At 43.4% G+C, this 15,433-nt stretch overlaps 1 protein-coding gene across 1 annotated transcript in view; it reads left to right on the top strand.

Annotated features, from left to right (window-relative positions):
• SPINK2 (serine peptidase inhibitor Kazal type 2) overlaps nt 1-13,701 on the top strand; it is a 59,859-nt gene extending 46,158 nt beyond the window's left edge. Inside the window, exon 4 of the mRNA XM_040362226.1 lies at nt 12,862-13,701. Coding sequence (XP_040218160.1) covers nt 12,862-12,907 — 46 coding nt within the window. The 3' untranslated portion in view covers nt 12,908-13,701. The remainder of the gene's footprint in view (nt 1-12,861) is intronic.
• The last annotated feature ends 1,732 nt before the right edge of the window (nt 13,702-15,433 follow it).

Raw genomic sequence — 15,433 nt, 5'->3', positions numbered from 1 at the left:
GAACCCCCTTTCCCTAAGAACAGAAAATCGTCCAAATAGTGGATCAGCTGACATGATCCAGAAACCTTGCTGACCACCCATTCCAGGAACGTAGAGAAAGTTTCAAAATAAAAACAGGAAACAGAGCAGCCCATTGGTAAAGCCTTATCAAAATAATATTGACCTTCAAAAAATATGCCCAACGAATTGAAACCTGCCGGGTCCAATGGGAGTAAACGGAAAGCTGATTGAATATCAGCTTTTGACATTAATGCATTTCTCCCTAACAACCGAAGCTTCTCTAAGGCTGAGTCAAAGGATGTGTAAGATACCGATATGCTGTCCGAAACAATCTGGTCATTCAGGGAATTCCCAAAGGGGAATGACAGGTGATGAATCAACCTAAACTCTGAAGGTTCTTTCTTGGGGACCAAACCAAGGGGGGAAATCCTACAATTTACAAACGGGGGGAGGGGAAAAGGTCCCTCCATCCTCCCAGCCTTGATTTCCTTACTGAGTTTAGCTCTTACAACCCACGGAGCCTCATCTACAGATTTAAGATTCTTAACCATGGTACACCCCACCCCTTCAAATTGTGGTATGGAGAAACCTTCAGAAAACCCCCTAATTAGCAGGGAAGCCCTCTGCTTGCTTGGGTAAATTTGAAGCCAGGGAAGCATTTCTGAAAGCTTCACCGGGGTGAGTGCTTTTGGGAAGGTTTTCCCTCTGGTTGGGCTGTAGCTTACGAAAACACTTCGTTATAGGTTGGCCACCCCCGCAAGCTGCACACTCGTGTTTATATTTACATGCATTTGCCCACTTGCAGTGTGAGTCATTGAAGGAAAAGCATAACCCTTTTCTGTAAGAACTGCTAGTTGAGGGATGGGAGGCTTGCAACGTGTTTGAGCGAGCAGGAGGCTGCCTCTGGGGCAAGAACATGTTAAGCCATAGGCCCACATCCTTGGAACCCCATTGAAGCGAGGGCTGTACTGCCAACTTCTGGCGAAATGCCTCGTCATAATATAGCCAGGCTAAACCACTAAAACCTTTGTAAGCCTCCAAAATAATGTCTATGTGTTGGAAAATAAAAGGGCTCTGCTCGGGGTATTTCTCACACAGCACACTGGCATAAGTAATAAAGGCCTGAAGCCAGGCATAAAATGACTTAATGACAGGCTTTCTGTCATCGGCTTTCTCATCCTTCCTATCATATCTGGACATATCTTTAGCTGGGGGAAGAAGCGATACAAGATCGACGTATTCCCCTCTCCAAATTTTATCCTTAGTACTGATAGGCAGATGGAAACCTAAAGGTGACAATAAACATGGCATGCATTCCTTTGCATTGCTATCTGTACTTTTAACTGAATCCTCTTTGTATGCAGAACAAGCAGGCTGGAGTATAGTATTGGTATCAATACCTGACCACACTTCAGCCTCTCTAGCTAACACAGGAGTAGAGACATTTGCTTTCATTACAGCTATCAGTTGTTCAATCGATGCAGATAAAACAGACAATTGTGATGCAGTACCGCACTCACCCTCTGACCCCTGCGCAGGGAGCGCTCCAGGGGCTGGCGTTGGCGATTCGCACCTCACCGGGATTCTGCTGGTCAGCTGTTCTTGCTGTGGGGGCGGGCCCGCTCCTCTGCGTCCCCCTCTGCCACCTCTGCCAGCCCTGGTGTTGGCGCTGGTTAGGCTGCCTGGCGGTGCGCGCTCCCGGATAGGAGTCGCATTCTTCCTTCCCCGCCCGCGCCCCAGCGGGGGGGGTGCCTGACTGGCCTGGGTGTCCCTGCGGGAAAAAGAAAAAACCTCCCGCTCACCCCCCGTTGGCACGGGAGATGATGGGCTCAGGCTCCTCCTCTGTGTACGCCTCCTCTTGCTCGTCCGTCTGCCCGCGCCGTCCTCCATGCTGTCAGTCATGTCTGCGACCTCCTGCTCCAGTGACGTCGCGTTCTCCGATAGGCAGGGCTGAGTGTAGGAAACCTCTGCGCCGCTGGGACCCGCTGTTGCTCCAGACTCCGCGCTGCTTGCATCAGTTGGCTGCGGTAAGGAAAGGCAGAGACGAATCCAGTCTTCTCCTCCTGCATGTTCGGCCCGGTCCAATAGCTGGCGTAGTAAGGCATCCATCTGTCACTCTGGTCACGGAGCTCTTCCGGCTGGGTTACCTGTTGAAAAAGATGGTCACCTGCCTAACAGGCCCAGGCCTATATATAGGCCCTGGATGCTTCCAGCACCTTCTCCTAAAATCACCTGCTCCTGTGAACCAATCCCAGCCCGGCCTGACCCTGCTTCTGGAACCTACTAGACCAGCTGAGAGGCCTGGCTAATTGGTTTTAACCTCCACACTCCCAGCTCACCTGCACTCTCCTGTCCTCACTTGACCTGACAATGACCTCCTTAACCCTTTTAATACTGCCCCTGCCGTGGACCCATAAGGAAAGGAGAGCCTAAACGGCTACTCCCTTTCCTTTCCCAGGAACTACACTACTGTATGTTAGGGTAATTCACTATCTTACTACACTATGGTAGGGCAATTCTGGTTCAGGTTGACATGATTGCATCATGCAATATACACTCCCCACTTTATTAGGTACACCTGTTGAATTGCTTGGTAACACAAATTGCTAATCAGCCAATCACATGGCAGCAACTCAATGCATTTAGGTATCTAGACATGGTGAAGATGACTTGCAAAAAAATGGGAAAGAAAGGGGATTTACAGTAGGTGACTTTGAATGTGGCATGGTTGTTGGTGCCAGAGGGGCTGGTCTGAGTATTTTAAAAGCAAATCTACTGGGATTATCACACACAACCATCTTTATGGTTTACAGAGAATGATCTGGAAAAAAATAAAATATCCAGTACACAGTAGTTGTTTGGATGAAAATGCCTTGTTGATGTCAGAGGAGAATGAGCAGACTGGTTTGAGATAATAGAAAGGCAACAGTAACACAAATAACCACTCATCACAACCAAGGTATGCAGAATACATTCTCTGAATGCACAACGTATCAAATCTTGGAGCAGATAAGCTACAGCAGCAGAAGACCACACCAGGTGCCACTCCTATCAGCTAAGAACAGGAAACTGAGGCTACAATTCACACAGGCTCCCAAAATTGGACAACAGAAGATTAGAAAAACATTGCCTGATCTGATGAGTCTCGATTTCAGCTGCAACATGCAGAATAAACAACATGAAAGCATGGATCCACCCTACCTTGTATCAAACGGTTCAGGCTGGTAGTGGTGGTGTAATGGTGTGGGGGATATATTCTTTGCACAATTTGGACCCCTTAGTACCCACTGAGCATCGGTTACATGCTGTCAGAACTAGGGATGAGCTTCAAATTCGAGTCGAACTCATGTTCGACTCGAACATTGCCTGTTCGCCTGTTCGGCGAACAACGAACAATTTGAGGTGTTCGCGGCAAATTCGAAAAGCCGCGGAACACCCTTTTAAAGTCTATGGGAGAAATCTAAAGTACTAATTTTAAAGGCTAATATGCAAGTTATTGTCCTAAAAAGTGTTTGGGGACCTGGGTCCTGCCCCAGGGGACATGTATCAGTGCAAAAAAAAGTTTTAAGAACGGACGTTTTTTAGGGAGCAGTGAATTTAATAATGCTTAGAGTGAAACAATAAAAGTAAAATATTCCTTTAAATTTCGTACCTAGGGGGGGTGTAAAGTTAGCATGTGAAATAGCGCATGTTTCCCGTACTTAGAACTGTCACTGCACAAAGTGTCATTTCTGAAAGAAAAAAAGTCATTTAAAACCGGACTTGCGGCTATAATGAATTGTCGGCTCCCAGCAATTCATAGAGGATTCATTCATAAAAAAAAAAAAAGCGTGGGGGTCCCCTCAAATTCAATTACCAGGCCCTTCAGGTCTGGTATGGATATTAAGGGGAACCCCGCCGTCGAAAAATAAAAAATTACGTGGGGTTCCCCCCAAATATCCATTCCAGACCCTTCAGGTATGGTGTGGATTTTAAGGGGAACTCCACCCCAATTTTTTTTTAAAAATGGCGTGGAGTTCCCCCAAAAATCCACACCAGACACCTTATACGAGCACGTTAACCTGGCCGGCCGCAGAAAAGAGGGGGGGACAGAGTGCGGCCCCCCCTCTCCTGAACCGTACCAGACCACATGCCCTCAACATGAGGAAGATGTCCCCATGTTGATGGGGACAAGTGCCTTATCCCCACAACCCTTGCCCAGTGGTTGTGGGGGTCTGCGGGCGGGGGGCTTATCAGAATCTGTAAGACTCCTTTAACAAAGGGGACCCCCAGATCCTGGCTCCCCCCTATGTAAATTGGTAGGGGTTACATTGTACCCCTACCATTTCACGAAGGAAGTGTAAATAGTTGTAAAAAACACACACACACACACCTTAGAAAAAAGTCCTTTATTAATAAAAAAATAAAAAATAAATCCAGCGGTGGTAATCCACTCGGTCCCGACTCCCTGCTCCAGCGTTGTCTGTATCCAGCGACGGGTGATCTCCTCTCCTGTCCAGCGATGAGAAGATCTTCCGGGATCCAAAGCGCAGCATCGCCGGCCTCCTCTCTCCACCGGACACAGCACGGCGAATGACGCGGCTGAAGCTGTGACATTTCTTTTATTGGTGAGGCGGGGCCACCCCTCACGTGACCCCGCCCCCTCTGACGCAAGGGGGAAGCCCGGCTTCCCCAGTGACGTAGCAGAGGGTGCGTCAGAGGGGACGGGGTCACATGACGGGTGGCCCCGCCTCACCAATAAAAGAAATGTCACAGCTTCAGCCGCGTCATTCGCCGGGCTGTGTCCGGCGAAGAGAGGAGGCCGGCGATGCTGCGCTTTGGATCCCGGAAGATCTTCTCATCGCTGGACAGGAGAGGAGATCACCCATCGCTGGATACAGACAACGTTGGAGCAGGGAGCCGGGACTGAGTGGATTACCATCGCTGGATTTTTTGTATTTTTTTTTATTAAAGCGGGGGTTCACCCTATAAAAAAAAAAAAAAAATTTCCTCTAGCATAAAATTAGGCATAGTAGCGCGAGCTACAGTATGCCTGTATTTATTTTTTTAGCCCCGTACTCACTGTGCAATCGTATATTGAAGATTCCGACTCCCCGCGGGGAATGGGCGTTCCTATCCAGAGGGAAGGTGATTGACGGCCGGCTCTGGCACGTCACGCTTCTCCAGAAATAGCCGAAATAGGACTTGGCTCTTCACGGCGCCTGCGCATAGTCTGTGCGCAGGCGCCGTATAGCGCCGTGAAGAGCCGGGACCTACTCCGGCTGTCTTCGGGGAGCGTGACGTGCCAGAGCCGGCCGCCAATCACCTTCCCTCTGGATAGGAACGCCCATTCCCCGCGGGGAGTCGGAATCTTCAATATACGATTGCACAGTGAGTACAGGGCTAAAAAAATAAATACAGGCATATTGTAGCTCGCGCTACTATGCCTAATTTTATGCTAAAATGTTGTTATGGAGGGGGAACCACCGCTTTAATAAAGGACTTTTTTCTACGGTGTGTGTGTGTGTGTGTTTTACAACTATTTACACTTCCTTGGTGAAATGGTAGGGGTACAATGTACCTCATTACCAATTCACATAGGGGGGGGCCGGGATCTGGGGGTCCCCTTTGTTAAAGGGGTCTTCCAGATTCTGATAAGCCCCCCGCCCGCAGACCCCCACAACCACCGGCAAAGGTTGTGGGGATGAGGCCCTTGTCCCCATCAACATGGGGACATCCTCCCCATGTTGAGGGCATGTGGCCTGGTACGGTTCAGGAGAGGGGGGCTGCACTCTGTCCCCCCCTCTTTTCTGCGGCCGGCCACGTTAACGTGCTCGGATAAGGGGTCTGGTGTGGATTTTTGGGGGAACTCCACGCCATTTTTTAAAAAAATTTGGGGTGGAGTTCTCCTTAAAATTCACACCAGACCTGAAGGGTCTTAAATGGATATTTGGGGTGAACCCCATGTAATTTTTTTTTTAAATTGACGGCGGGGTTCCCCTTAGTATCCATACCAGACCTGGAGGGCCTGGTAATTGAATTTGGGGGGACCCCCACGCTTGTTTTTTATTTTTTATGAATGAATCCTCTCTGAATATCCGGGAGCCGACAATTTATTATAGCCGCTTTTAGTCCGGTTTCAAATGACTTTTTTTCTTTCAGAAATGACACTTTGTGCAGGGACAGTTCTAAGTACTGGAAACATGCGCTATTTCACATGCTAACTTTTCACCCCCCCTAGGTACGAAATTTAAAGGAATATTTCACTTTTATTGTTTCACTTTTAGCATTATTAAATTCACTGCTCCCGAAAAACGGCCATTTTTAAAACTTTTTTGCATTGATACATGTCCCCTGGGGCAGGAACCAGGTCCCCAAACACTTTTTAGGACAATAACTTGCATATTAGCCTTTAAAATTAGCAGTTTATATTTTAAATGTTCAAGTCCCATAGACTTTAATGGGGTTCTAAAGTTCACACGAACATTTGGTGTGTTCACAAGTTCTGGTGCGAACCGAACAGGGGGGTGTTCGGCTCATCCCTAGTCAGAACCCTTAACGTAACTCGGCATAGAGCCTACATATACAGTCAGAATGTTTATACTGAAATATTAAATATTATTGTATTCATGGAAATATGTAAATCTGTGCTTTGGGAGATATACAATTTTCCTACAATACAAGAAATCCAAAATTCTTTTATCCGTGCAATTTTGAGGACAAGTAACACAAATGAATATTTAAAATATATATATTTATTAACTAAAGATATAGGGACAGATTCACGTAGAAATCTGTTACGCTGCGGCGGCGGAACGTATCCCATTTATGTTACACCGCCACAAGTTTACAGCGTAAGTGCCTGATTCACAAAGCACTTACCTGTAAACTTGCGGCGGCATAGCGTAAATCCGCTCGGCGCAATTCAATTCAAATGGGGCGGGCACCATTTAAATTAGGCGCGTTCCCGCGCCGAACGTACTGCGCATGCTCCGTCCGTAAAATTACCTGACGTGCATTGCGCTAAATAACGTCGCAAGGACGTCATTTGTTTCGACGTTAACGTAAATGGCGTCCAGCGCCATTCACGGACAACTTACGGAAACGACGTGAAATTTAAAAATTTGACGCGGGAGCAACGGCTATAATTAACATAGGTTAGACCACCTAGAGGGCATGCTTAGTTTTACGCGACGCATCTCTACGGAAACTAAATAAATTTAGATCGACGGGCAAAGCGGACATTCGTGAATCGGCGTAACTAGTCATTTGCATATTCTACGCCGACCGCAATGGAATCGCCACCTAGCGGCCGGCCTAGAATTGCAGCCTAAGATCCAACGGTGTAACACAGTTACACCTGTCGGATCTTAGGGCTATCTATGCGGAACTGATTCTATGAATCAGGCGCATAGATACGACAATCGTATCTCAGAGATACAACGGCGTATCAGGAGATACGACGGCGTATCAGGAGATACGCCGTCGTAGCTCTTTTGTGAATCTGGCCCATAGTGCAAAATTAAAATCAGGTAAAATTCATGATAAAACAAATAATTGATATACTTCTACAATCAGAGATACATGATGGTTAAATGTTCAGATAATATTTACATTATATGACAAGGTATATTTCCTTGATTTCCACAGACTCTAGGTAAACGGCTTTTGTCTACATTATGTTATCTCTTCTCAATGCCAAACAGATCTCTTGCTTAATACTCCTTTTATATGTGTACAGAACAAATGTCATATTGTACACAAGCTCTGCAATGCAGACAAGCTTATTTTAAATTTAGAGAGAATTTATTTTCACAGACATCACCCTAAAACCATGTCACCATTTAGCTTTTTAAGGACAAACATAATTTGTGTACGTCTCCTAATATTTGGAATATAATTATTTCATACTGCAGTTAAAAATAATATAATCCAAATTATTTTTGCCAAGTATATTTAAATGGTTTTAGTTATGTGTATGCAAAAAACCTTCAATTACCTAAATGGTAATAATCAAAATTATACATTACCAGTATTTAAGAGTTCTTTCTGTTTGAGAAGACTTCTTTCAACCCCCTACATCTTTGCGTTCAATCTCTCTTTCCAAAGATGGAGAGATAGCCTTCAGAGATAGAGTGAGAGCTCTCCCATCGGCGACCCTCAAAGATCCATCCAAGCTCTCTCCCAAAAATCATCAGAGCTCAGAGACAAGATCAAGAGCTCTCTCTTGTGTTCTCTGCAACACCTTTTTAACACCCCCAAGAAGTGTGTGTGTATCTCACTTTACTACGTCACTGACGATGTCATATGATGCTATGTTAGGTAGGCTGCTATTAGCAACCAACTATGCGGCCATTTTGAGTAATGCCAATATTAACCTGTAGGGGTGGTGGTGTATAAGGAATAATTCCTAATTTTAGGGTCATCCAGGGTTAATCATAATTTATGACCCCCTTTGACCTCTGGCTTGATAAAACACCATATTTTGTTTTATATGTCAAACAAATGACAACAAACCCAGGCACTTCGGCAACTTCTCAATTTATGATTGAGATAAGGTTTATAGTCAACACAAATGGTCTGGGAAGTTCCTTTGAACTAATACCGGAATTTAAGTTAAGCAGTCCCTAATACTTTTAAGCTTTATAGGATTTTATACTTGGGATCCTTGTTACAATGCTTAAACTGGTTTATATATGGATATATAATTAGTACATAGATATACCGTGCAGATATATTTAAAAGGAACATTATTTAAAATAGACAATACCACAGGAATTGAATCAGCCCCATGGCATCATTATATAAAGACAATACTATGTTTTGTGTCATGCTGTGCAAGGCCTTCCATCTTGTTTATCTTACCAAGTGTCTAAAACCGTTGGAGTTATAACCTGGGAGATGGCACAGCCAGACATCCATAGTCTCTTGTAAAGACATAAAATCCTTGTCTATTCATGGGCTCATGAACTTAATTTCACCCTTTTGAAGAGAATATGGCTGCCCTCCTGCTCATAACATATATGAATAGGAACACTATGAAAAATATACAATGTGCGACTTTATATGTATTCTTTTAACCCCAAATGTCCCGACAATGTCACAGCATACCTGAGTATTGTTGCTGACCATGTCCATCCCTACAGTGTACCCATCTTTTGATGGCTACTTCCAGCAGGATAATGCACCATGTCACAAAGCTCAAATCATCTCACCACTGGTTTCTTGAACATGACAAAGAGGTCACTGTACACCAATGGCCTCCACAGTCACCAGATCTCAATCCCTTTGGATTGAGGTGGGCCAAAAACTCTGAGGAATGTTTCCAACACCTTGTTGAGTCTATGCCACGAAGAATTGAGGCAGATCTGAAGGCACCCAGTACTAGCAAGGTGTACCTAATAAGGTGGCAGATGAGTATATATTCATGCTGTGAATCTCCTGTTCTACCATATCCCAAGGTGGTCTATTGCATTCAAATCCAGTGAATGGCTTACTATCTGTGTGTCTCAGCAGAAATGGTGATAAATTAGACCAGGTTACATTCTACCAGTCTTCCGCTGTCTAGTTTTGGCAAGTCTGTGCCCACTGTCCAGTCTGTATTTTATCCTCGCTGAAAAGAATGAAACCAATATGTGTAGCATATCTGCCTCAAGATTTGATGTGTTGTGATGATGTGTTGTGCATTTTTAGATGTTTTCCTGCTCACCACAGTTGGCAAACATTATTCCCCCCTGTCATGTTTGGCAGGCTACACCATAACCGCCAAACATCCCCATGCAATGCACAAGGTTGTTGTGGAGCATAGGTACAGGCATTTTAGTGTTAAAAGAAGGAGGCAACATGTGATAAATGAGCCTTAATGATTGAAGCACACTTTTGCACTGCATTGAATATTTATGCACATTACATGCATTAGAACATTGTGGTGCCATCGATTTTGAATGGCACCCCAACACACTAAGTCAACACAGCTCCAAAACACAAGCTTTTGCAGTGTACCACAATGAATAGTAATGCCCTACTATGCATTGTGTTTGGAAAAAGTAATGTATGCCCATTTCTGTGTGTTGGAATACCATTCAGAATTAATAGACTGCCATAATGCAACATACTTTATAATCACCTTAATGCACCGCCCAGGAATGAAAAAATGTGAATAGGCCCTTAACCACTTAACCCCCGGACCATATTGCTGGTCAAAGACCAGAGCACTTTTTGCGATTCGGCACTGCGTCGCTTTAACTGACAATTGCACGGTCATGCGACGTGGCTCCCAAACAAAATTGGCGTCATTTTTTCCCCACAAATAGAGCTTTCTTTTGGTGGTATTTGATCACCTGTGCGGTTTTTAGTTTTTGCGCTATAAACAAAAATAGAGCGACAATTTTGAAAAAAATGAATATTTTTTACTTTTTGCTCTAATAAATATCCCCCAAAAATATATAAAAAAAAACATTTTTTTTTCCTCAGTTTAGTCCGATACGTATTCTTCTACATATTTTTCGAGAAAAAAAAATCGCAATAAGCGTTTATTGATTGGTTTGCGCAAAAGTTATAGCGTTTACAAAATAGGGGGTATTTTTATGGCATTTTTATTAATATTATTTTTTTACTAGTAATGGCGGCGATCAGCAATTTTTTTTCGGTACTGCGACATTATGGCGGACACTTCGGACACTTTTGACACATTTTTGGTACCATTGTCATTTTTATAGCGATCAGTGCTATAAAAATACCACTGGCAGTGAAGGGGTTAACACTAGGGGGCGGGGAAGGGGTTAAGTATGTTATGATCCCTGGGTGTGTTCTAACTGTAGGGGGGGGTGGACTGACATGGGGAAATTACTGATCTTCTGTTCATACATTGTATGAACAGAAGATCAGCATTTCTCTCCCTGACAGGACCGGGAGCTGTGTGTTTACACACACAGCTCCCGGTCCTCGCTCTGTAACGAGCGATCGCGTGTGCCCGGCGGCGATCCTGCCACGGGAGTCGGGGGTGAGCGCGCACGCCTCCGGTGGCGCGCACGCACCCCTAGTGGCCTGCGCAAGAAGCGGAGGTATAGCTACGGGCTCTCGCGCAGGGGAGCCGACCTGCCGCCGTATAACTGCGGCCGCTGGTCGGCAAGCAGTTAACCGGTTCCCAACCGTCTCACATCTATTTATGGGGGCAGAATGGCACTCTGCACGAAACCCTGTACCCGTACGGGGTTTCCTTTAAGAGCCGCCAAAGGGGAAACGCGTGCGTACTGCATGGCAGTGGACCCGATGCGTGTGCCCGTTGGTTGCGATCGCGTGCACAAGTGCCAGCACAGGGATTTGTGTGTGTAAAAACACACAAATCCCTGTACTGTCAGAGGAGAGGAGATATGTTGTTTGTTCCTAGTAAGTAGGAACAGCGATATGTCTCCTCTCCTCCTCAGTCCTATCCCCATACAGTTAGAACACACTGAGGGAACACACATTTAACCCCTTGATCGCCCTCTAGTGTTAACACCTTCCCTACCATTGACATTTACACAGTAATCGGTGCATTTTTGTAGCACTGATTGCTGTATAAATGTCAGTGGTCCCAAAAATGTTCCAAAAGTGTCCGATCTGTCCGTCGCAATACCACTAAAAATCGCAGATCACCGCCCGCCATTACTAGTAAAATCTTTCCCATAGTTTGTAGAAGCTATAACCTTTGTGTAAACCAATCAATATACGCTTATTGCGATTTTTTTTTTTTACCAAAAATATGTAGAAGAATATATATTGGCTTAAACTGATGAATAAATGTGTTTTTAAAAAAAAAATTGGGGATATTTATTATAGCAAAAAGTTTATAATATATATATTTTTTCAAAATTGTTGCTCTTTTTCTGTTTAAAGAACAAATAATAAAATCCACAGAGGTGATCAAATAGCACCAAAAGAAAGCTCTATTTGTGGGAGAAAAAAAGAACGCAAATTTTGTTTGGTTAGAATATTGAATGACCACGCAATTATCAGTTAAAGAGACGCAGCGCCAAATTGTAAAAAGTGCTCTGGTCAGGAAGGGGGTTTGACCTGAAGTGGTCAAGAAGATAGCTCATTACTGGCACTGATCTTTTAACTGCAATACGTGTACCATAGGGGGTTATTTACGAAAGGCAAATCCGCTTTTCACTACAAGTGCACTGAAAGTGCACTTGGAAATGCAGTCGCTGTAAATCTGAGGGGTAGATCTGAAATGAGGGGAAGCTCTGCTGATTTTTTCATCCAATAATGTACAGGCTCAAATGTCCCCCTCGGATCTACAGCGACTGCACTTGTAGTGCAAAGTTGATTTGCCCTTGGTAAATAATACCCATTATGTGTGTGTCTGTTGTGTTCAGTCTATGCAATGTTTATATAGTGTCCAAAAATATTAAGTGTGATTTATATTCTTGGAGGAAGGAATAGTGTCTAAATTGCCATTAGGAACCAATCAGATTGAATTTGCTATAAATCAGCCCAGACATTTACTGTTGCAGAATAAAGAGATATAAGTTCAGCAGGGTCTCCTACCTTTTATTTTCTAATATACTTAGAAGTTTTAACAATGTAACAATGTTTGCATGTTGGCTGTATCATTTATCGTTGTTTATAGAATATATAAAACAATTATCAAAATTAAGCATGTCATGAATTTTTTGATGCATGTTGAACTTGCACTCAGCAAGGCTGCAGAAAATGAAGAACAGACACTTAGATGTATATTGTTAATGGCACATTACTTTCAAGTGGACTCTATTTTCAGCCTTGGCAGTGCTTAGTGACTAGGTCAATATTTATAGGATGCTAAGTACTTGATAAAGAATCATTATGATACGGGTGCTGCATGGATAATGTGAAACGTATTTGCTTTCTCCACAGACAGAATAAACAGAAGGTTCAGATTAAATCGCTTCATGTATGCTGATGCATGATGGCCTTGCAAAGCTTCAAATGTTGCCACGATCATCACCATGGATAACATTTCAGTTCACAATGGAACATCTGTCACAAATACAAAAATGTCTTGTTATAATGAAGAAAACAAATGATTATGCATGTAGTTTCTGCTATGTTTTCTATATTCACAATTGTCTTAAATTGGTACTCAACTCCTCCCACCCCCCTCCATTTTTTCCCTCTTACATGTGTTCCTGGGTTCTTCAAAACACATGCTCACCTACACAGCGAATCAAGCATTGTTCTCTGCAATCCACTGTTCAGGTGCCGTACAGTGGGTCTCACGCTGCCATTTTGGTCCTCCTTAGCTGGCCAATTTGACATGCCATGCCCACCCAGCCAATCTGTAAGCCGACTCTGCAGCCTTCTGGGAGATGTGACGTGTACTGTAAGTACCCCAGGAGGTCTAGGACAGAGTGGCAATAGGTGCAGGGCCAAAAATTTGAAAATGGAAAAAGAATAGAAAAATAAATCACATAATTCTACTTGGTTGGAGTGGAAGGGGGGTTGTTAAAATGGAACTAACTTCCTTTTGGGAGGTAGGTTTTGCTCTAAGCCTCATGCACATGGTTGGTTTGGTGATAGTATTTGCAGGCCCCTTGGAGGCACAGTTGCAGAATCCTGAATAAGCCTATGATATGCTGAAATATACAGCGGGTAAAATACGTATTGAACGTGTCACAGTTTTTCAAAGTAAATATATTTCTAAAGGTGCTATTGACATGAAATGTTCACCACATGTCGATAACAACCCATACAATCCATACATACAAAGAAACCAAAACAAATAAGTTCAGAAATTAAGTTATGTGTAATAAAAACACAGGGAAAAAGTGTTGAACACATGAACAAAGGGAGGTGCAAAAAGGTATAAAAAGCCAAGACAACAGCAAAAATTTATCAGTAATTAGAAAGCATTTCTGCCCCATGTTAGTGCAAATTAATATCAGCTGGTTCAGTCTCAACTAAGGCCTATAAAAAGGTGTCACACAAGAACAATCTCATGATGGCTAAAATCAAAGAGCTCTTTCAAGACCTTCGCAACCTTATTTTTGCAAAACATACTGTTGGCATTGGTAACAGAAGAATTCTAACCTTCTGAATGTTCAAGTGAGCATTGTTGGGGCCATAATCAGGAAGTGGAAAGAACATAATTTCACCATAAACTGACAGGAGTGAAAAGAATTATCAGAAGAGTTGTCCAAGAGCCAAGGACCATTTGTGTAGAGCTTCAGAAAGACCTGGAATTAGCAGATACAATTGTTTCAAAGAAAACAATAAGTAATGCACTCAACTGCCATGACCTGTAAGCACGCCTACCACACAAAACTCCATAGCCGAAGAAACAACATGTTCAAGCTTGTTTAAAATTTGCTGCACAACATTTTGACAAGCCTGTGAAATACTGGGATACCATAATACACACCATGTTTGGAGGTCAAATGGCACTACACATCACCCCCAAAAACACCCTCATACCAACAGTGAAGTTTGGAGGTGAGAACATCATGATGTGGTGCTGTTTTTCAGCATACTGTACTGGCAAACTTTATATCATTGAAGGAGGGATGAATGGAAAAATATACCAAGACATTCTTGATAAAAATCTGCTGCCATCTACCAGGATGACGAAGATGAAACGAGGGTGGACATTTTGCCAAAGCAATTATTCCAGACACAAAGCCATGGAAACTCTCAATTGGTTTCAAAGAAATTAAATAAAGCTGCTAGAATGGCCCAGCCAATCACCTGACTTGAATCCAATAAGGAATCTATGGAAAGAACTAAAGATCAGAGTCCATAGAAGAGGCCCACTGAACCTTCAAGATTTGAAGAATGGGCCAAAATTACACTTGAGCAATGCATGCGACTAGATTTTCCATAAAGGAGGCGTCTTGAAGCTGTCATTAACAACAAAGGATTTTGTACCAAGTATTAAATCAATTTCAGTTAGCATGTTCAATACTTTTTCCCTGCGTCATTCTTTTTGGTCTCTTTGTATGTATAGATTACATGGGTTGCTACCAACATGTGGTGAAAATTTCATGTCAATGGCACATTTAGAAATATATTTACCTAGAAAAATAATAACGTGTTCAATACTTATTTTACACTCAAGCCTATCATACATTTTGACAGGTTGCTGGCAGTGGGCCTGCATGCTGCAACTGTGGACACCCAAAGACACAGGGATTTGGCGCTGATGGGCCAAACTACTCATGCACATAGCTGTAAAGTGAAACTCCTAGAAAACTGCAAAAAATATATTTAAATACAAATAGCATACAGTATGTACTATTTTACATGCCAAAGGATTTACGTATAATCCTATAATCCTGAATAGCCAGAGCTGTCATTTACACATATCTACCACACTTCAATGCTAGGAAGATCACTCTCCTACTTTAGTTTTACAGCTTCCAGGATCACCACCACTTTGTTCATTGGATAGAGGTGAAGTTTCTGATTTATTGTCCAGTGAACATGGTGGAGG

This window comes from Rana temporaria, chromosome 1 (assembly GCF_905171775.1).
Source record: "Rana temporaria chromosome 1, aRanTem1.1, whole genome shotgun sequence".
Classification (NCBI taxonomy): domain Eukaryota; kingdom Metazoa; phylum Chordata; class Amphibia; order Anura; family Ranidae; genus Rana; species Rana temporaria.
Note: the sequence above shows the minus strand (reverse complement) of the source record. Positions and strands in the feature narration are given on the sequence as shown.